The 21911-nt window shown below is 44.0% G+C and overlaps 1 protein-coding gene across 2 annotated transcripts; it reads left to right on the forward strand.

Moving 5' to 3' along the window:
* The first annotated feature begins 1076 nt into the window (after positions 1 to 1076).
* Positions 1077 to 19998, forward strand: C8A (complement C8 alpha chain). 2 transcript variants are annotated; one of them, XM_059822211.1, is made up of 11 exons: positions 1077 to 1195; positions 3360 to 3456; positions 4409 to 4553; positions 5730 to 5874; positions 7415 to 7604; positions 9117 to 9317; positions 10628 to 10868; positions 14633 to 14761; positions 15464 to 15633; positions 17952 to 18174; positions 19847 to 19998. In XM_059822211.1, exons 1-11 carry the CDS (start codon positions 1077 to 1079, stop codon positions 19996 to 19998), a joined length of 1812 nt encoding a protein of 603 aa, XP_059678194.1. The 2 variants fall into 2 exon arrangements, with proteins under 2 accessions (XP_059678194.1, XP_059678195.1); XM_059822212.1 differs by having other exon boundaries at positions 15476 to 15633.
* Positions 19999 to 21911: the final 1913 nt, after the last annotated feature.

Consider the following 21911-nt stretch of genomic DNA (forward strand, 5'->3'; position numbering starts at 1 on the left):
GAAAAGCAAATCCTTCATTTGATCCCTCTCCATCCATACTGCTTCCCAGGCAGATAACCTAAGCTTTATCCAGCTAGAATTGTTAATATTCCAAACAGTGAGTCAAATATAAAAGTCCCAATTAGCATATGAAAAAACATATATTTTTATATTGCTATGCATGATCAAAGTGTGAAGACGGGCACGCTGCAGCACTGGAGATGTTCAAGGAACGTGTGGATGTGGCATTGCGGGACACGGTTTAGTCGGCACGGTGGTGTTGGGTTGATGGTTGGACTTTATGATCTTACAGGTCTTTTCCAACCTTAATGATTCTGTGATTCTGTGCACATCCACTACTTCTGTGTTACGATCCCAACCAGCTAAAAGCATTAGAGCCACTGCCACAGATGGGTTCACACAGCCACAGCTTATGGGATAGGACACAATTTCAGATTTAGGGGGTATCATCTTCCTCAACCCAAATCGCTTTAGAAAACAAAGGTTTAGATTCTTGTGTTGCAGTGACTGTGTAGGGCCATCCAAAAGCCAGGTGATAATTCACATCAGCTTTGGAGATGGGACACTATGGCAATGGGAAGAAGCTGAACTGACATTTCCTTGACATATTGGGAAGGCACGTGTTCCTCATAACACAATTTTATAATAATCTTCAATTTGCTGTACTGGGAAGCTTTTCCGCCCCGGTCAGCGACCAGACGCACCAAAATTGCAGTTAAGTCACTGTGGGAAATAAAATGAGTTTCCTCCTCCTTCAAATTAAAAGGAGGGTGCAGGCTGGACAAGAAGCACGCTGCTGCAATAGGACTTGATTGACTTTAATGTGGAAACAGTTGCACAGTTTAATATATTCCCTTGCCAGAAAACTGGGAATTTGTTTCCGAAAGGGCAAAGGCCTCCGGGATGTGTCCTGATTCTTTGTGGTTTGATCTGTGCTGTTGTCAATGATTTACCGCAGCGTTTTGGAGGCCGGTGGGCTCTGTGCTTTTTCTAGCAGTGCTTGCCCCACGGCATCCTGAAGCCTAAAGCTTTTGTTTGCAGCTAATCTATAGCAAACATTTACATATGGAAAAACAATGCAGTGGAGCCTGTGTCAGCTTTCTCCTCTAATTCTCTCTATATGCTCACTGGTTTTAATGGCACATCAGGCCACGGCTACAGCACGCAGGGAGCTTGAGGCATTACCTTCCCAGAGGTAAGTCTGTTCCCCCCCCAACTTCACATATAGAATTACGGGCAGGTCAGTCAGCCCATCAATTTTGTCCTGACTTAAGGCATGTACACACTGTGCTTTCTGTAAACAGCTATCAGAAGGAAAAAATACTGGCACGTGTCCAAAGCCCAATCTAGGCATCGTAGTTCCTTCTTATATGAACTGTTTGCACAATGGTTTTTCTTTTACAGATGATGATTAAGCCTTCTTAGACTTCCTTACAAAAGTTACCATACTGGGTCTGGGCACTTCGAATGAATTCCATATACAGGATGATTTACAAGTGAATACTTTTCATCTTCTTTTTCATTGTAATTATTTTGCATTTGACAATGTGAAGTCAACAAGTGCATGTTTATAACCCAGTTTTCAATCCAAGCCAGATCCTCATACCTCTATTTTTTTCCCCTGAACAATATTATTAACCTATAGGAGTGTTGTTTAGGCTTTGAAGGAAGGGAATAAACAAGTTAGTTACCTTTTTCTAAAGCTATAGTGTCATGATAGGAAAATGGTTGGATTTTTTTTTTCTACAGCTATTAATTTTAGGCTTGTTCTAAAGACAAATATGATTTAGAAGGATCAAAAAAGGTATCAGTGATAATTGGAATGTGTAGACAAGGAGAAGGCAGAAAGGAAAAAATGTGGTAGTGATACACTTAATTATGAAGGCTTATTCCAATAATCCCTTTTGAAAATGAACAAAGACGAGATTTTTGATGTTTGATGAACTTATCAAACAAGGCAGAATAATGAAGAGGTAAATGTAAAATCCAATCGAAGGTGAGCCAATTAAGTACTTTGTGAAGTGCTGAAGGATACAGCCCACAAATCCTCCTGTCAGAGCGAAAAGGCATCAATACATGCGTGTCCTCCAGCTCCATGTTTGTCTGCAGGCTCCTGTTGTTTTCCTGGAGACACGGTGGCTTTTTATCTCATGTGCTGATCTGCATCCACGGGCTCCCATGTTGAGCTGTTGCAGCTTTCATTTAGTAGTCTCTCTTCTACAGCCTCTGATGAATCCCCAATGTGCTCCGTACCTCTGCTAATGATCAATATTTCTCTTTGGACTGCAGACTCCTAAGTAAAACAGACTGCTCATTAGTTAATAATAATAATATTTAATTAATAATAATAACTAATAACAACAACAACAATAATAACAATAATAATAATTATAATAATGATGATGTTTGGGCTCAGAATAACCTCTCAAAATGCTTAGAAGGCTGTGGCAAACAGAGTTGTACTGACATGCTACAGATTGCTCCTCAAGACAAAGAAACACATTATACAAATAAAGATTGTAGAAGTAGGGATGGAAATAGAGATCATAACAACTGGGCTGGGGTGGCAAGAGAAGTATTTTCTTGCTGTTGGATAATGATATTCACTGTAGGCACAGAAAGTCTGATCCAAGGGCCATTGAGATACAGCACCCTTGCTATTTTCTGCTTTTATACTCTTCCTTTAGTTTTTTCCCCTCTTCTCAGAATTTATGTATTTCCTTTTAGAAAGAGTCAACCAACAAATACCCATGGTCAACACGGCTTTGTACCATGTCTTCTCAGCACTGTTGGTGCAGCCATTCCCACCACTCCGCAAAGCCCATGGGAATCAGACCCTGATTTCATACTTGTCAGGAAAAATACTGACCATGAGCTCACAATGGTGTAAAAAAAAGTGAAATCAACAGATTTCAGAAAAGGCCCAGGTGATAAACATCACTACTTCTGGAGTTTGTGACGTGCTTCTGAGAAGAAAGCAAAGAAGAAGCCTTTCCTTAAAACCTGTCTCTTTTCGACACACCTTCTGTTTACTCAGTGTGGTCTTATATATATGATGTATACATCTTTTCTTGCAACTACCTATTGGAAGGGGCTAGGATCTCTTGGGAGAGCAGAAAACCCAAGACAAAATCCTCAGGTCCTGCACCTGCTGCCCCTGACCAATTCTGATGGGGGAATACTTGGACAGGGTATCTCGGATAGTACAGCCCCCCCTGCTAAGGGATGCTTCCCGTTTCCTTCAAAATAGGTTTCTGGTGGGAAAACACACACACAGATCATTTTCTCCCTGCTAGCCTCCAGCCCTCCTTAAAACAGACCTTCAAAGACCTTAGACCGCTATCTCTTCCGCTCCTTAGAAGAAGCAGCAGAGATGTTAATTCTCCAGCTCCTGTCGACTGTCAGCTGAGCCAGTGGTCAGAGTGGACTGATTGCTTTCCTTGCCAAGAGAAAAAAGTAAGACTGCACCATAATGTATTCATTTATCTTCAGATGTGTCTGTGATGAGGATGTACACACATTAATTATATATATTATACATATTCATCATTCTGAAGCATCCAGTAAACTCATCCAAATATGATGGAGATGCTCCTCTACTAGAGAGGCTCTTACTCACCCGGGTGTAAATTGGGGAATAAATTCGTTTAAGGCAGCAGAACAGCAAAATGCGAAATCAAGGCAAATGGTGGAAGAATCAGGCCAGAATATTTGCCCAAGACTTTCTTCCTTTTCTATCTCAGATTTAATTAAGTATCCCCTGATTCTTAATGCAAATATTCCAATGAAAAGAAATTAGAAGCAGCCTTCATTCATCAGCTCCTGTTCTCAATTTTTTATATCATTTCACATATGTCTTCATAATTCAAGAATTTATTTTCAAATACCTGACATAATTTTGCTTTCTACTGAGTTTATATCCCTGCATTCTTTATTCCTGTGCTTATAATCAGTAAATGACTTTTGGCTCTTCTCCCTTTCCTTCCCCCCCCTGCCCCTAGTTTAAAGAGCAGCAATTCTCATTAATAATCCATCAGAAATGTTGCAGGATCAGTGCTGTAATTAGTGTCTGTGTCCATCTGAGACTGTTATATTCCAGGACAAAGCATGTGTGACTGGAAAAACTCCATATTATTTCCAAGGTATAAAATAGGGAAGATATTTTTAAAAACAGTCCTTTCAGCCCCCCCAAAATTCACTTGTACGAACTTCAAGCAAATCTCCTCAGCTCCCACCTTTCTGCTGACTCTCCTTCTCCATTTATCACCTGCAAAGTCTGTGGACTACACAGAAAAATAACAATATAGATAAAAGCGATAGTTTTAATTGATTTATAGCCTGTGGAGGTGATGTCTCTGGGGGATACAAGTTAGGTGGTGGTGGTGTTTTTCTCTCTTGTGCGGTTCAGCACCGGTACCGGAGGCTGGTGCAGCCGGCGGGGTTCGCGGGGCGGCGATGCGCGGGGCACCTCTGGGGCGAGCAAGCTTGCCGTGCCGAGACGACGTGTGTTGGACCCCCCAGCTGCGGGAAGGACTTTCGGTGCGAGGAAACAGGTGAGTGAACTGGGCACAAACTCTTGCCAAGAAGGTTTTTGTCCTGGCTGGACAGACCTGGGATGAGTTCAGTCCCCTGCCACGGGCAGAGCTTTGCCAAAATGCGTTCAGCCCAGCCGGCAGAATGGTGAACCAGTGCAAGAGAAAGCAGGAAATTTCCCCATCTTTGTTTTTTTCCCCACTTTTACAGAAATCCATTCACGTTACGCTTAGATTTGGATAGAAAAGAAGGCTGTGCGACATGGAAAAGGTTAATTTTTCAATGTAACAAAGAGAGTAGAAATATTCTGCTCCAACTGCTGTGCTACGTGCTCACACTCCCCTCCATGGGCACCACCGCTCCCACAACACACCACTTTCTCCCCCTGCAAAAGACATAGTTCAATCATGAATCCAACTAGCAATCTGTTGGGGTGATTTATTTATTTTTAGCCATCCCCAGCTCTGAGGATTAGGTTACAATACGGCTGTTCTCTGAAAGTTTGACTAGCCTTGACGGATTTTTGTTTTTACACAAGTGGCTCAAACTCCCATCTTGAGCATTTAATGAAAATCCTATTGAAATTTAGAAAAAAATGTGCACCAGCTCTGTGACCAGCTCATCAGCTGGAGCAGGTCGTCACCGCTCCATTGAGGCAAGTGCGTTGATTCCTGCCCAAATATCATGTCATAGCGTTCTCACTCCCAGAAGCAAAAGCACTTTCAAGTTGCCCTTCCTGCACGCATCCATTCTTGAACTATAAATAATTATTGCAATACGCTTCCCAAACACCTCCTGCAATGGGAAGAGGAAAAACTGCACTTTGACCAGACAGAGCTGACTTCCCTAAGCCAAGTAGAGAAGCTATTGCTTCCTGTAGCTCCCTTCCAAAAGCATGATTGTAGATAATAAAATCAGGCCAGTGAGGTGACCTCTACTCGATTCCCATCCCATGGGAGCCCAAGGGAGCGGCTGGCTTGGACTCCAAGCTATGCTCGCTCCAGGTTGCAAAGGAAAACCTCCCCCCAAGGAGCTGGGAAAAGCAAGCTCCCAACGGAAAAGCGCTGTGTTTAACAGCCAGGGTGACTTCTCTTAGCCCTGAGATGTGGGTGGAAAACAACACAATCAATCAGTGCAAGCTCCAGCAAGGTTTTCTGAAGGATGGATAAGCGTTCACCTGTACCTGTGCACTTCAGGTCGCTGTATTAAACGGCATCTTGTGTGCAACGGAGAGCCAGACTGCCGAGATGGGTCTGATGAGGATAACTGTGAGGATGAAGATATTGAAAGCCCTTGTGAACATCTGTTTCCAATCCCAGGGTCTGAAAAAGCAGCCCAAGGGTGAGTAATTAATCAATAGCTGCTACTCTCACAATCAAAACAGGATTAAGTTTTTTATATTGCTCTTCCTTCGTAATAGCAGCGCTCCATGAATTGATAGGGTGCTGTACAAAACCCGAAAGAGAGCTACTGTCCCATCCGACCGTGGGTAGCAATGAGGGAGGCAGGAGTGTTCATCCCAGCTCTTATTTCAAATTCTGTCTCAAATTTACTATCTGACCTTGGTGTCTCTCAGCCATTCTGTGCTTGTGAGTGTCCTTTCTATGCTCATGTAAAAATATATCCCACTTCTCTGAGTCCAGTTATCTTACAACTTTCTCCAGCTGATAAAAGCAATATATTAAAGGAAACAGTAGACGTTGGAGATGCAGCATCCTGGTGGCGTTCATCCTTAAGGAGGAGATTTAACTCCAGGATTTAGGATTTCAGAGCACAGATTCAAGGCAGAGAGCCTGAGCTCCACATGAATACGTGCAGGGTAAATACACCTAGCCATGAAAATGTTTTGCTGTGTTCAGTTTCAAATTTTGGTTAGGTAATACATGCAAAGGAGGAATCCAGAACCAGTTTAAAGGTAAACTGTCTGTTGTGACATCTTTGTTTTAAATCTTGTGTTTTAACCAAGATACTGCTTAGTTTCACTTGGAGAACATGGGCTACAGTCTGAGAAGGTAGTCACCTATTAGATAACTTTCCCCATCAGCTTGATCTGATGTTCTCTGGAGTCCTTGAAATAAATGTCTCTCTGGTCCAGGGCCTGGGAGAGTCCATCAAAAGTTTTTCAAGACATATATTAATTTTCACTGAGCACCCCATTTAATACTGCTCTCTGATGTGTTTCTCCCGCAGAACACACAAAAGCAATAGCATTTACTATCTTAGTCTTAAAGACAGTTCCCTGTTGTGAGGAGCAATGCTGCTGTCTACTTTGAATAATGCTTTCATTTGGGGCCACGCAATTGCAGGGAATATTAAGTGACAGGCGGGATTTCAGAGGGCAGCAGCTGTGGTGGCTGGAGAGCAGGAAGAAAGAGGCGTGAAGAAATAATAAGCGAGAGACTTGGCAAAGCACAAGCAGACTGCAAGTCTAGGGAGGGTGCTAACTCGCCTGAGAAATGGGACCATTATTAAAAGGAAGGAGATGAAATAAAGATAGAAAACAATTACAGGGAATGCCAGAAAACACTTTGTGACAGTGAGATGCATTAGGCTGCAAGAGACTCATGGGGGACCTGGAGGAATTCCAGGACTTTGAGACTTCATAACTACTTGCCAGGATGGACTGGACAATTTAACTGATTTCTTCCATCTCCAGCATATGAGTCCAAAGCAATGTCTTGGAAATAAAATGGCTGTTTGTCTCCTGTTAGCTTTGGGAGGGAGATAGCAAGAAGAACAGCCCCAAACCTTATATTTTAGGTGCTATCCAAATTCAAAGTCAGAGATAGATAGATAACAGGAGAACAGGACAGTGACAGAGACTGTTGGGAAAATAAAGCAGGAGCTATGAATAACTTTCTGAATGCTATTTCTTTCCAAGATACAATATCCTAACACAGGAAGAGAGCCAGTACATATATGATCCTAATTTTTTTGGAGGCCACTGTGAATATGTCTACAATGGAGAGTGGCGGGAGCTGAAGTACGATGCTGCATGTGAACATCTGTACTATGGAGATGACGAGAAGTATTTCCGTAAACCTTACAACTTTCACATATACCAATTCCTAGTAAGTCAAATTTAGCAATGTTTTCCCAGCTAAAAGCCAAGTTTCCTATAAAGACATTACGTACATTTTATCATTCACTATAGGTTGTCTTTCAAGGTACCTTTCTCCAGCTGTCCCCAAGACAAAAGGCAATATATGATATAAATGCTGTTTTATGGCACATCAAGGAACTAACATGCTTTATGACCCAGGCATCCCCACTGCTTACTCTGGCCTAGTCAGAGCCAAGAGAAATGGGTTTTCTTTAAATTCTGCTATTAATGAGCTGTAGAGCTTGCGTAATCCATTTGCCTCACTACGGATGAAGTTGGCCATGTGTAAAACGGGAAGGATGCTAGTGGTTCAAACTTGGAAAGCATTTTAAGTCTACGGCATGGCTACAAGGGACATAAATCCAAATTCTGAGCGAGACAAAGATCCTGAAAACCATCACCACATATCACAATGTCTATACACTGGGGGGCAGGGGTGGTGGTGTCACATCTGATGTTGGATACTGAACTAAGTAGAGGAGGGATTCAAGCTGGGTCTCCCATGTCATAAGTGGGTGCCCTGGCCACACTGTTAACCAATTATCATGCTTTTTGACATGAATGAATGAAACAGGCATTATTCCAGGGGAATATTACAGCCACTGGCTCAACGCAAGTGGCTTTCATGTCCTCCCAGCAGGCAGACTCCGCTGTGCCCCTTAGTCCCCAGTTTGTACCCAGACAGACCCACCACACAGACCACATTTTCTCCTCCCCTTTATATGCTGCTAGCAGTGAAAGGACATCTGCACTATGGTCAGGCACTGAGGGATGCTTGACCATGCCCCATATGCATCTTGATTTAGGAGCTTCTACCCAACAGGGTCTAAGAAGTCACTGATGACAATGTGAGATGGTTTTTTTTCAGTGTTGGTAATTTAGCCAGCTTTTTATAGAGATAGCAAATGACACAGCCCAGATTCAGCAAGGCTGCTCAATTCCACACGCTGGCAAAGTAGAGCTGTCGAGAAAAAGGTCACTTCTCTAAAACACAGGCAAAATAATGTTTGTTTTTTAGCGTTGCCATTTCAAGTGGCTGGATCACCGTTGTTGAATTTTTTTCCTAAATAAATTCATCCAGAAGCAGTCTGGAGAGAAAAAATTCACTCAAAATCGTTTGGATTTGGCAGAGCTGTAAGGAACTGGAAGGAAGGTTTTATAGTGTGAAGTGTCAAGCTAGCTTAATAGGCACTATTACCAACTCTGCCTGTGATGGTACTGCTTTGAGTGGCTAAACACAAACCTTTCCCCTGCCTGGACATGGATGAAGCAAAATGCATGGCTTTATGCACATTTCTCACATATTTCCAAATGAAACGGCATGTGACTAAATTCTTCATTTTACATTCACTGAATTCAGTGTTGGTGCTGTCAGGAGCATCACGGGCTTCAACAGAGGCACCATCAGCTCCCTAAAGAAATAGAGATTAAAAAGGAAGGGAAGTACTTGAAAAATTAAAGTCTGCTCCTTTCTCTTTAGGCTCATGCCGATTCTGGATTCACTTTTGAGTTTTATGATGATTCAAAGGATCTGCTTGATGCCCTTAAAAGTGATAAATCCAGAACAAAAGGCTTTACCATTGGAATTGGGCCTGGAGAATCAGCTTTCCAGTTAGACTTGGGCTTCACTTTATCAGGTGGCAAAGGATCCCTGAAGAATTTCACGCAGTACACTGCAAAGGTAAAAAAAAATTAAATCAATGACGCATATGCTCCAATCATGTCATCTGTGCATTGCATGGGCTGGCTGTAACTTATGTCAGTTTAGTCTCTCAATTGCATTTTTTAACACATAGTAATTGTACCTTAATTTGTTCATGTAATTGCAAATGTATGATCGTTAGTAATCCTGTTTGTTGTTCTTATTACATTTTAGCAAATAGGGAGTGGGAATAAAATTGAATTACGAAGTACCACAACACATGTCATCTCACCCCATCCTGTTTCATGGCTACATTAAGCACGTAAATAAAAAAATGCTTAAAATGATGATGAGGGAGGAGGAAATATCAAGATGTTGATCAAAACAGTTGTCCTCAGGGAACGATCTCCAGTAGCAAATATATCTTGTTCAAATTAATACAAGCTGCCTTATGATGGGGAAATACGCTACTTTTTACAGGAGGTTAAAATACCATGCTGAAAAGAGAGTACCTGATAATAGGGTGTATTTCTCACAGTGAGTTTACATCACAGACTAGCTGTGACGGCCCCTTTCCAATCTAATAACAGGAATGCTGGTATTTCCCACATTTACCGTGCCCCGTCTCCACTTCTCCTGCGGCTGCTGACAGAAAACAATAAAGAAGAATTACTTTGATGGTGTTCTGAGTTGAAATGCCCCTAAAAGCTGTTGGAAATTGGCACCATTTTAGTATTTACTGTGCCCTTGTCTAGACTCACACAATGTTTGCAGCTAAACAATGATCTATTATTGGAGGAATCATTTAAAGGGCTGTTCTGGTTGCACCAGAGCCTTGTGCGGGGCAACGACCAATCTAGAAGAGGAGTCATGGATCTGGTGGTATATCCAGAAAATCCTCCCCCCCATCAGCACCTTCCTGGCCGGGGTATCCCCCCACTGCCGGGCTGGGTTTGCCATGAGCCCTTGTCCTGCATCAGTGGTTGAGGCTGTGAAAAAAGCAAAAGGGAATAAACAGCATGGAAAAGAAGGCAGAAAAAAAGAAATAGCAGAAATGAAGGGTGGAGGGGAATCATGTGGAGCCCGATTCTGATCATATTCTCACATCGATAAAAAAACCCTACAGCATCCAAACCCATGGCTCTGCCTTCCACCTCATATAGCCACATGAGAAAGAGACACTCCCTGCAAAAGAATTACCACTGATTTCATTTAAACCAGGGCTGGTTTTCATGCCTTTAACAACCACTGACAGTCACAGACTCAGGCTTTTCTCTGCAAACCTAAGGACTAGAAATTACTTTTTTTTTTTTACTGACTGTTGAGTGGCAGCTCCTCTTTACCCACAGGAGGTTGGATTCATCAGAGGTATGACGAAGGTGCAGACAGCACGTTTCAAGATGAGAAGGGACAACATTGTTTTGGATGAAGATGTGCTGCTCTCCCTGCGGGAGCTTCCGGACACCTACAACTATGGCATGTATGCCAAATTCATCAATGACTACGGCACCCATTTCATGACATCCGGCACTATGGGAGGCGTCTTTGAGTACATCCTCATCATTAACAAGGAGGAAATGAGAAGAAAAGGTTAGAAAACCACAAGATATTCTCTGTTCACAACTTTCTGCTCTAAACCAAGCATTTCCAACCTGGAGACCATGCAGCGGGTCCAGTCCACCATAGTAATTCATCTGGCTCTGGCTGCTCCTCACAACTATCACCTCCCAGTGTCACTCGCTAGACTTCTCTAAACTTCTCCTTTTTCTTATAGTCTTTGTTCTGGCTGTTCTCATGAACGCTCAAGGATTGCAAATTCATCCAGGGTAAAGAAAGACAGCCCACTCATGTTTCAGCCTCCTAATAGTGAGACTTTCAATTTTCTGTAAATGGAAATAATGCATTGCACTTGGCAATACCTCTGCTACTTTACTCTGGTTAGTGTCATATCTGAAGACTAACAGACCTCTGTTAGCTCCGGTTCTCAACAAATTAGAGTGTATGAGGCTAGAGAGCCATACCTCTAAATCTCAGTTACATAAAATATCCACTGCAGACATCTAGATCACAAGAACAGCCATTACTGGTGAGCCAAAGCATAACATTTTTCCTAATCAAAAACATAAGATGCAGAACAATAATATGGTACTTTAGTATACTAAGCGGATTGTCAACCTTTGCAAAGGTGTTGACAATGCAATAGATCCCACTTCCCCTAAGGACCATCACTCCACTCCGCTGAGGGTAATGCTGCCTTGGTAACTCCAGGCTGGACATTTATGCAAAATAAAATTGTGATCTTGGACAACAGGTTCAAATTGCTGTAGTTGGTGCAAATTGCTGTAATTCCATTAATTCCCATGGTTCTGCCCCAAATTCTGCCTCCGGTCTGAAATGGTTTGGTACCATCAACACTAGGATAACTATGCACTCCATACTGAGTGTTAACCACGCCAGTTTTTCCACAAGAAATTACCAATTGAGAGAATTTTCATCAAGTCCCTAAACTATTAATGTTTGGAAACATGATGCCTCTTCAAATCATTTATCCACTTTGAAGAGTGAGTGATATTGAAGTGAACAAGATCTTGGCAAGCAAGTCTTCAGGAAGCAGCCTGCTAATTTCGGAGGAAGAATGAATCAAGAGCATGTGGAGGGAGACTATTATTTTGCTTTATCTTGTGCTTGCTGTGTATATAAGGAGGAGATTTACTGCTACAAGATGCCCTGTTTTAGGAAAGAAGGATGTTGAAGTTCAGCAAAAGACAAACGTGTGCCCCAGGAGAGATGCAATTTTCATTCCAATGTAGCATACTTCTGTTATTTTCATCTAATCCAGCCTCTGCTAGGAAGTCCACATTTACCAAGTCAGCAATGCTCTACGTCACACCACGTAGATCCAGAAGGACCCACCTGCAGTGGTGGATATGCCACTGTCTAAAAGCATTTAGTAAAAAAACCCCTGATTTTTCTAATGGCTATCACAGCCATGCTTGAAGGCTGTGTTTGCAAGAGGATTATCTGCCTCCCCTGAGGAATGGTCAGGATCAGGATATAAGTGCTCAAGTCTTAAAATTAGAGCTTCAAAAGATGAGTTTGAAGCTCTGCAGATGCCTGGAGATGTACAGCTGAGCCCCCATAGGGCTGAGCAGCAAGGCACCTGCTTTAGATCAACTGCTGCATCCTGAGAGCCCACCTACCCCCTGAGGCTACATGTTAAATGCTCTGAAAGAGGAACCACTTCTGTTTTATAGACCAGTGACTAAAGCACATGCCCAGGAAAAAGATCCCTAGACTGAGTCCTCCCTAAACGAGAGACAGCTTGGGCAGTTGCTGAGCATCTAGCTAGGCATGAGCTGGACTTCAAGCATCTAGGAAACCTGAATTTTGAGAATGAATTCACCTTCTGGGTTTACATACCCAGGAATAGACCACAACTCACCGGTGCAGAGCTTAGCACTGCAGTTTTGCTGCCAGACCCGTTTCTAGCTTTCAGGCTGCAAGGGCTTGTATGGATGTGGTCATGAGTGAAATAAATACATATGTCAGAACGAGGTCCCTTGTTGCTCTGCCATCAATATTTTTCATTACTTGTTTTTAAAATAGATTATTATGGTTCTATTATTTAGCAGAAAACGATATAATGTGTTCACACATTACAAGAACATTTATGGGAGAAACATTATGCACAGAGTAAATTGGAAAGAGTCTTCATATATTCTGATTAATTCAAAAGGCAGCAGTAAATCTTATCACTCGAGCACATTTAACTATCACAAATTATATCATATGAAAAAACTATCAGGGGGCCCCCCTCAAGTGCCAATATTTTCTATGACCACCCTTTTGCAATGATAACCACTTTTCATTTATCAAGACCCGATCTTGCTGCAACCAATAGCGAATTGTATTGGCAGACCCTCGCTGAACATAATTACTCAACGGGAACCATGGTGAATCAATTAATCAGGGTGTTCCTCAAGTTTAATTTTATGGCACTCCAACACCAAGATAAGCAATCACTCATGCTGCTTTGGGTGAATGAACTTTATCCACTGTGTTTACAACTGTTGAACAGTTTAGTACAAGTAATTGAGTGCTACACATTTAATCTTTCTCAAGGGCCCAGTTTTGCAATGGGATGTAATTCCCCTTGAAGTCTCGAGCATGCTTCAGCTCTCACCAGTTTGAATCCAGGACTTGTAGCCCCTTTCTCGGATTCTGAGCACCTCCGCCGGTTGGGACCCACCAAGCCAACGAGCAGATACATGCCCCACGTGGCTCCAGTAAGCCTCTCTTGCAGGGTGTGCAGAAGAGAGCGAAACCAGAGCTATGGGCATTTTACCAGTATTTTAGACACGAGCAAGACAAGACACTGCTCCCCCGTGCTGGGGTGAGGCAGTTCAGCAGACAATGCTCTGGGTTGGGGCTTGGCTGAAGGTTCGATCTTTAGACCATTAAGCCACAATGCACAAATCCCACTGACCTCTGTGCCTCCCTTTCAATACCAGGGTATCGATCGCCAGGCTGCTCTGTAAAACACTTTAAGGTCCTCTGACAAAAAGAGCAATATGAAAGTTAACTATTACTTACAATACCCATATTTATTGAAATCAATGGATTTTTTAACTATTACAGAAGACGGCCTTATATTTGCAGTACACTGAAGTGTGTACATAAAACCAGGCTGTATGAAATACGCACATTGCTTACCTTGGTGAAACTACCTCATTAGTTCCCTTCTCCCCTCTGCAGTCGCTTCGTGGGTCTCCAGTTACATATTTTCATGATGTATGTGGTGGTGCTGGTAGCAGCAGCCCAGCAGCAGGCAGTAAGGCTTCAGCAGCTCTCAGCAGGCAGACCTTTTGCAAGTTGCTACGTGAGATGCTACTTAAGCCACCAATACATTGGTCAGATCCTCAGTTTAGGAAAATTAGCAAGTATCTATTGGTTTCAGCTGCTGTTCCCAGCTTTACCCTCGTTATGAGTCAGTCTGTAAAAAAAATAAAAAAGTTTTTAAATAAATAGACCAAACAAGGAAATACATGCCTGAAGCCTTGTGTTAAGATTTGTACTTTCTTCTAATGCTTTCTAAGGAAACAATTTTACACTAAAGACATTTCCCTTTTCACCTATTATGTGATAAGCCCAATATACCCCAATAAAATATTGGCTTTTCTACTGCAAGATTAAAGGCTGTCCTCTGCCCAGAATAGCTCTTGACTTTGAAAAACAGGCCATGCAAATAACTGAATATTTTCTTCATTGACAGAAAAAAAAGCCAAGTAGGAAAATGAACATCCTTCCACTCAGAATGAGTCACTGATTTTACTGGTTTCCCTTCTGTTTTGCAGACATCAGTGCCGAAGAGATAAGTGCCTGTATTGGCCGGTCAATTGGCCTTACAGTCAGCGAGAGTAAACTGCATTTGGAAGCGTCTGTGTCATCCTCTGACTGTGCAAAGAAAGGATTTCTGAAAACTGGTATGATAGCAGGGCAGATGTCTGTTAAGGCATTTTGAGTCACTTCTTTTGGTCACTTGGGCATGGAGATTCAAGTAGGGTCACATAAGGGTATGAAGAAGGAAGGGAGCTCTTGGTGCCATCCTCAGCCATGGCTCAGGCCCAATCGTGGGACCAAAGCGACTTTGGGTCCAAGTCTCCAGGAGTACTGGTTGCTCTTGAAAGAACAGGAATTAAGGTAGCAATTCCTGCATTATGAACAGGTGTAAATAGAGTCAGTGGGGTGGCTGGAAGGCTGCAGTCCCTACAGCCATGCCAGACTGGGCATGGATGATAAGGGCAACATGGTGACTATTAAAGAAGTCAAAACTGACTATAAAAAGTACTCAAAGAGGCTAGGAAGCCCCAGATTTGTAAATCACTTAACGAGCCATAGACAGCATGATTAGTTAGCCTATGTGCTAACTAGAAACAAAGACTGGAAGCATGAAGGCTCTTCAGGTCTTACCAGCTGAGAGCATTTGTGATGCTCAACTCATCACCGACCGCCTTGTGATAACGTGACAGGGCTCACCCTGCGAGCAGGGGACGCCGAGCTCCCATCGATTTCAGGAGGCAGCATCAGTGCCGCTTTCTGATAGCCCTTTGCATGATTGATCTCACCTCCATTAAGCAGTTTCTGGTGTATGTGTGGAAACAGTAACTAAATAATATGGGTGTAATTCAACTTTTCAGATGCTGAAAGCAACAGTGCAGTTGTGGAAGATATTATTCCCCGGATTAGAGGTGGAGATACCAGTTACAGCGGAGGGCTCTTAAACAGTTGGGATGGCAATATGTATCGTCACTGGGGAAGGTCATTAAAATATAATCCTGCTGTTATTGATTTTGAGGTAAGGCTTTTCTGCAGTTGAAGAAACTCTACCTCTATAAGGAATGAAAGTGTAGTCGAGCAGATCATTTCGTATTTTTATTGTGATCCCATCACAGAACAAGATTAAATGTAATGGGCCACTGATCTGGTAACCTCTTATTCATTTCACAATGGGGAGTACATCTCCCACCGACTGCATCCGCAGGGAGACGGAGAAGGAGCTTAATGCTGGATTAGTGATGAGTTAAGTTTTTGATGTGTCCCCAAACAGCTTCCCAATGAATGGCTCTCTGCGGTTGCATTCTTCCCTATTATTCTCCCCAGTGCTGACCACCCTGCTGCATAAGCAGGGGACTCGTGGGAGGCTGGGGAAGGAGACTTACCCCCATCCAGCAAAGGCTCTGCATAGACACCCCTGCTTTTCACCTGCCTCAGAGCCGCAGTGGCTATGCCTAACCTCTGCAGACCATGGTGGGTATTGCTATGGGTCGTTCCGGCAGTTTTTAGAGCAGGGGACTCCCGGCTGCTTTGTCAGGTGGGTCCTGTCTCTCTCCATGCTCCACAAAGAGGGTCCATGGCCATAAAAATCAGCCAAGTTCACCTCCTCCCTTCATTTTATTGGATGCCTCATACAATGGAAAGATCACTGAAGCATCCTAAAGGGCTTCAGAGATGGGGAGGAGATGGGTGCAAGTGGAGGGGATGGAAAGGAAGCGAGAATCCAGGGCCAGAGACCACAGAGGCACGAGGAGGCGGGCACACTCCTCAGCTGCGGTTAGGAGCACCTCATCTACCCTGAGACGCTACGATCGCTGGTCTGCTCCGGGAGCGCAGCCGTGGGGTGCGGAGGAAGGACCTCGGTCACGGCAGGAACACGCTGCCACTTCCATCCCTCTCATCTTCGTTTGAAAGCACACCCGCTCCTGGCTCTGACAGAGGGTGGGAGAAGGGAAGGTGGAACCAGGAACCATCTGCGTTATTGGCAGGGCAAGAGGGAATCTGCAAAGCTTTCTGGGCAGCAGAAAGTCCTGATAAAGTAGAAGTGCTTTTGGTTCCAGCTGAACGCATGCTGCAGGTTATTCACCTTTCTGCACAAGTTCCCATCAGTTCTGGGCAAAATTTATTGCAGTTTTCTGGTAAACCATGTGCTGACCTCTCCGTTGGCTGCTCTGGAGCTCAGCAATTGCTGTGCAACCGGAGCTGCCGATAAGCACTCATGTCCACTTCAGCAGCTCTTATCTGCAGCTCCCTCTCGTTTGTTAAACAGGCTTGTGCAAATTTGTCTAAGAGCTCTTCCCAAAGCCCAGCTGATCCTCCCCACGAATCGCTCCCACTGCGCCTTGTGCAATGACACGATGTCCAGCTCTTCTCTGGGACCGGTTTCCACCGATTCCCAGCCAGGACATGCAGCATTCGCACAGATGCATGGGTGGACAAATACAAACATGTGTCCTCAGACCAGCCTTGGGCTTTTAGTTTTAATATTCAGTCTAATTTTTGTTACTGGTGAAAACAGAAGGGCTGAGATTTTTCAGGGAACCATTTTCTAAACACAGTTTAATACCTAAAACACCCCAACGAGCTGCTCAGAGCGTTTCAGGAGGTTGAACGCTACCACCAGCGCATGAGCCCGCAGCCCTACGGCTCATCCAACCATTTTTATAAAACAGTTTCAATTGAGAAGGCGAGTTCTAATTACAGGTGCCCACGCTGGGCTATTTTTGCTGAATGGTATACAGGAACTGCATTTTGCTGCTGGAAATATTATGAACAGGTTATATTCTTAAAGCTGTAGATGGCACAATATTATTTTGCTGGATCAAAGGGCAAAATGTAGGTAGGTAAAATTCTCCATGCTCAGCATTTACCGGATGGTTCACAATCTGGTCACCATTAGTGGTAGGCTGGCATTAAGTTTTGATGACACCCACTGTCCAAAGCTCTTACTGAAACATTTTGGTTCAAAAAGGCAAAAAGCATACAAGAATCTCTGAGATCGTGGCAGCACTAAGAAATAAACCAAAAAATGTGCTTACTGGGGTGTTTTAATTTATCATTTGAATCCAGACTGAAACTCCAAGGCATGTCCAGCAAAGCCAATCCCGCACAAACCTCTAAGATGAGGAAGGTTTTGGAACGGTGGTTTCTTACTGGGGCCCATCAGTCATGGTAACGCATTTGCATGATGTACATGGAGCTGTCAAGGAAGACAAATGAGTTTTTTCTGAGCCCTGAGTTTATCCAGCAGTGTCACAGCAATCTAACTGTGGCGTGGTAGCATCTCAGTTGATGCCCGACTGAAATTGTCTCCACGCTATTCATCTCCACCCTACACAGCTGCAGCCCATCCACGAAATTCTCCGCAGAAGCAACCTTGGTGACATGGAAACCAAACGGCAAAACCTGAAACGGGCTTTGGACGATTACTTGTTGGAGTTCAACGCCTGCCGCTGCGGACCGTGCCAGAACAACGGTGAACCCATTTTGGTGGGAGACACGTGTTTCTGCCAGTGTCGACCAGGTTACGGAGGCCCTGCCTGCGAGCAGACTGAGCGCAGAGGTAAGACCCCGGCGGGCACCTGCAGCAGGGAAGGGGGAAAGGCAGCAAAGGGAGAGAGTCTTCCCCTCCACGTGGTTAACCAACAGCTCCTTGTACTCATGCATCAATCAAGCCTTCGCTTCTGTATTGCTTGTGCGGCTACGCTATCCTGAGCAGCCCTGCAAGAGAGTTAAATTAGCAGCGCAGGTGATTATTATAAATAAATTAGTGGAAATGAGGATGTGTTTAATAGCTGGAAACTTACTGACACGTTGCAAAGAGCTGAGTTGGAGTGTGGTGGCAGCACCCTGGCAAAGCTCAGCTGCCTGCATTGCCCACCAAGGGCTCTACGGACACAGCTCGTTACTGTAAATGAGACCGTCACCCGGTCCTCACTGACCGCCGTGTCACATTCTTGGGATGGCGATTCTCCGGAGCGCTTGCAGCATCTCCTAATGGGTGCCTGCTCCAAGGGCGAGAGCATAAACCCGACAGGCGGGGAGGGAAGGGAGGCTGCAAGGGTCCAGCTAAGCGACTGGGAAGTGGTGCTCAAGCAATGTGCCACCAAAAATGCTGTTATAGTAAAAAATCACCACATTGCCAGATTCCACCCCCCCATAGGGAAACATTTTAACTGGAGGGAAGTATCTATTTTGGGGGAGAAAAAAATGTGTTTTTCCAAAGTGACAGGCTTTTATTTATGCTTTCTTTATTACTTTATATACTATCCTAAAAAAATTAAATGGGTGGCAAAAAAAGCCAACCTTGGAACATACTCTTTTATTTCAGAAAATGTCACAGTTCTTTCTGGGTATTTTTGTCCTGATCCGTGATGACAAAAAGGCAGAGCTCCAGGCCTTCCACTGTGTGCTCCTAACTAGGGTCTCACCACTGGAAAATCAAAGCTGTGATGAGATAAGGAGTAAGAGCAGAGCCAGGTAGATGGTTTATGATGCTGAACTCAAAGCATTGCTTCAGTGACTGAAAAGTGGGTTTCTTTAAAAATCTCAGGTTCTTTGAGTTGTCTCCAAATCCAAGGAATCTGCCTTAGATGAGGAGCATGGAAAGCTCAGGACCTGGCCCCCAAGCAGCGCACCGAACTGGCCGGCCCCTGTGCTCCCTGCTTTTAGCAATAGCGGGGACACAGATGCTTCCAGCTCACAGGAAAGGAAGATAATTTTTTGTTTCAAAACTTATTTAAGACCAAACCCAGTTTTTTAAAGAACAATGTTCCAGTGGACGGGAAACCCAGCTTTTCAGCCAGCACTAAGTAAGAGCACACACATCCATTTGTGCTGTCTGGATTAATAAAGTGCCCAAGCCAGGCATGAAGGCCAGTTGAGTAAATAAAAAACGACAGTAAATGACAGCCATCAAGCATTCCCATCATTCAGGAGCACCGCCATAATCCATAGTATTGAACGCTCCTGACAACTCAGTCTGTACCGTAATGAAAAAGCCTTGAAATGACCCATCTCCAAAAGGACGGGCAGACTTTTCAAAACAGCTCCATGGTGTTAGGAGACTTTTGTCCCTCTACGTTGGTCGGAGGTGGGAAAATTAGTGCTGAGAGAGCTGTCAGCTGCCCTTTGGGAAAGGAAAGCCAAGCCGCAGCCTTTCAAACGAGCAGAGGAGAAAAAGAAATGGGTATTGCCATCTGAAGATGGTGATGCTGCTTCATATATGTTTACAGGTGGTGAGACAAACGGGCGCTGGAGCTGCTGGTCACAGTGGGGTCCCTGCCAGTCGGGCACAGCGCGGCGCAGCCGGCAGTGCAACAACCCAGCCCCGCAGCACGGCGGGGAGCCCTGCGCGGGGAGGGACCTGCAGAGCAAAGCCTGCTGAAAACCCAGGTACATGGTCGAGAGTGGTTTGGAGTCTGTGCTGGGCTATAAATACTCTGGGCATAATCATGCAATGGAATCACACCGGGGAGAAATATCAAGTATTGCATTTCTGTATGCATGGAGACATGCTGGGTTTGCTGTTTAAAAGCAGACCAACTGCTCCGGTTGATGGAACGCACGCCTGGCTGCCCCCTCGCCCTTGCACCACGAGACGTGATGGGAGCCCCACCAGTTCACAGCGGCACAGCTGTGAGACAGGAGATGGTGGAGAATCCACATGGGTGGTTTTGCTGCTGGGTGACTGTGGGGCTATAACGTGTCATGAAATAAATTTACGGAAAATGTTTACATAATCAAGCTTGACTCGCAGAAATTTTTATATTTGTCTTTGGGAAACACACTAAAAGCTCATGATCCTTGCATTTTTATGAAGTTGGTATTGACATATGTACCATGAAACTTTTATAAGTTGGCGCCGTCAGATTTTTAAGTCCAGCATATTGGCCAGGGCTGCATTTGCAGCAAAGCCATATGCTGCTCTGCATGGGAGGAGGCTTAAGCCTAAAGATGCCAAAGCATCATTGCGAAACGTGAACCCAAACTGACAAAGAATCCTAAATAAATAAATAAAGGAATAAATAGAGAGGCTCAAACACAACCATTCGGCAGAGGATGTTCACACACAAACGAAGGCTGCTCCTCTTTAAGATCAGTGATGAATTGACTATTAGCATACAGGCGTTTTATCTCCCAGGCACCCAGAGCTGGAGAAGACGCTAACGGGCTGCTTGATTTAAGGGGCTTTTTTGAATGTAAGACGTAAATCTCAGCGCAAGAATACACACATTATTGAACTGCGTCCAGAGACCACAGCGAGAGCCCGCAGCTCCCTCTTCTTAATGAACTGCCACAAAAACCTGGGGTGGACGGAAGGCGAATGGCACTTCATTTTACTGTGCTTTTCATTACAAGGAAAGAAAAAAAAAAAAGCCCTGAGAAGGAATTGGGCATTCTGAAAAGCAACAACAGCAACAAAACCTCAAAGCACAAAGGAGCACTTCCATATACTTTTGAATTGAAAGAGGGAGTAGAAAGGAATCATGGTTTAGTGAAAGAAATTGCTCAGCTATAGGTCTGATTCTTGGGAATGCTTGTTTTTCAACAGCATGTCAGTGATGATTTAGAGTCTGACACTCAGCTGATGTAAATCAGCGTCGCTCCTTCGCCGCAGCTGATTTATGCTACCTGAAGAGCTGGCCCCATATATTCTTTTGTGTGCATGTTTGCCAAAGAACAACTTTTTCACAGCTTCTCTTTTGCTTGAAAATGGAACTATAGGCTGTTTTTGTATATGAAAACAACAAACGATGTTGGCTCGAACACTGAGATGTAATTGTTCGGTGAAAAATCCCTATGATGGGTGGTAAAGCTGTGGCCTTTTGGCCAACTTTGTTTTTCCAGGTAAAAGTGATATTCACCCAAAGATGAATTTGGTCCCAAAGGCTTGAATCTGATGTCTTCTATGTTGGGAAAATGCAGCAGCATGAAGCATCCATATATCGCTCTGATTTAGACAACCCAGAGGAATGTGAAATGTAGGATCAAAACAAGTTTTCCCATCAAATGGTTCTATCAATAGTTCGGCGTTGGGCTGGCAGGGTACATAGAAACATGAGGCAGTGCTCTTACACCAAGGACTTGTTTGGCTCATAGGCAATTCTTACCTTTACACCGGCTGTTTAGGACGCAGGAGAATGCCTGAAAGTAAATGAGTATAAAGTCACCTTAGTTAGAAAGCCAAGTATACTTCTTTTGTGACCAGAGGGAACGAATTAATGAACAGAAAGATCGGACGCCTTGGAGGCTGGGGAGCAATGGGACCTGTGGGAAGGCAACCTGCATCCTCAGCTT

The sequence above is a fragment of the Gavia stellata genome, chromosome 10 (genome assembly GCF_030936135.1).
Source record: "Gavia stellata isolate bGavSte3 chromosome 10, bGavSte3.hap2, whole genome shotgun sequence".
NCBI lineage: Eukaryota > Metazoa > Chordata > Aves > Gaviiformes > Gaviidae > Gavia > Gavia stellata.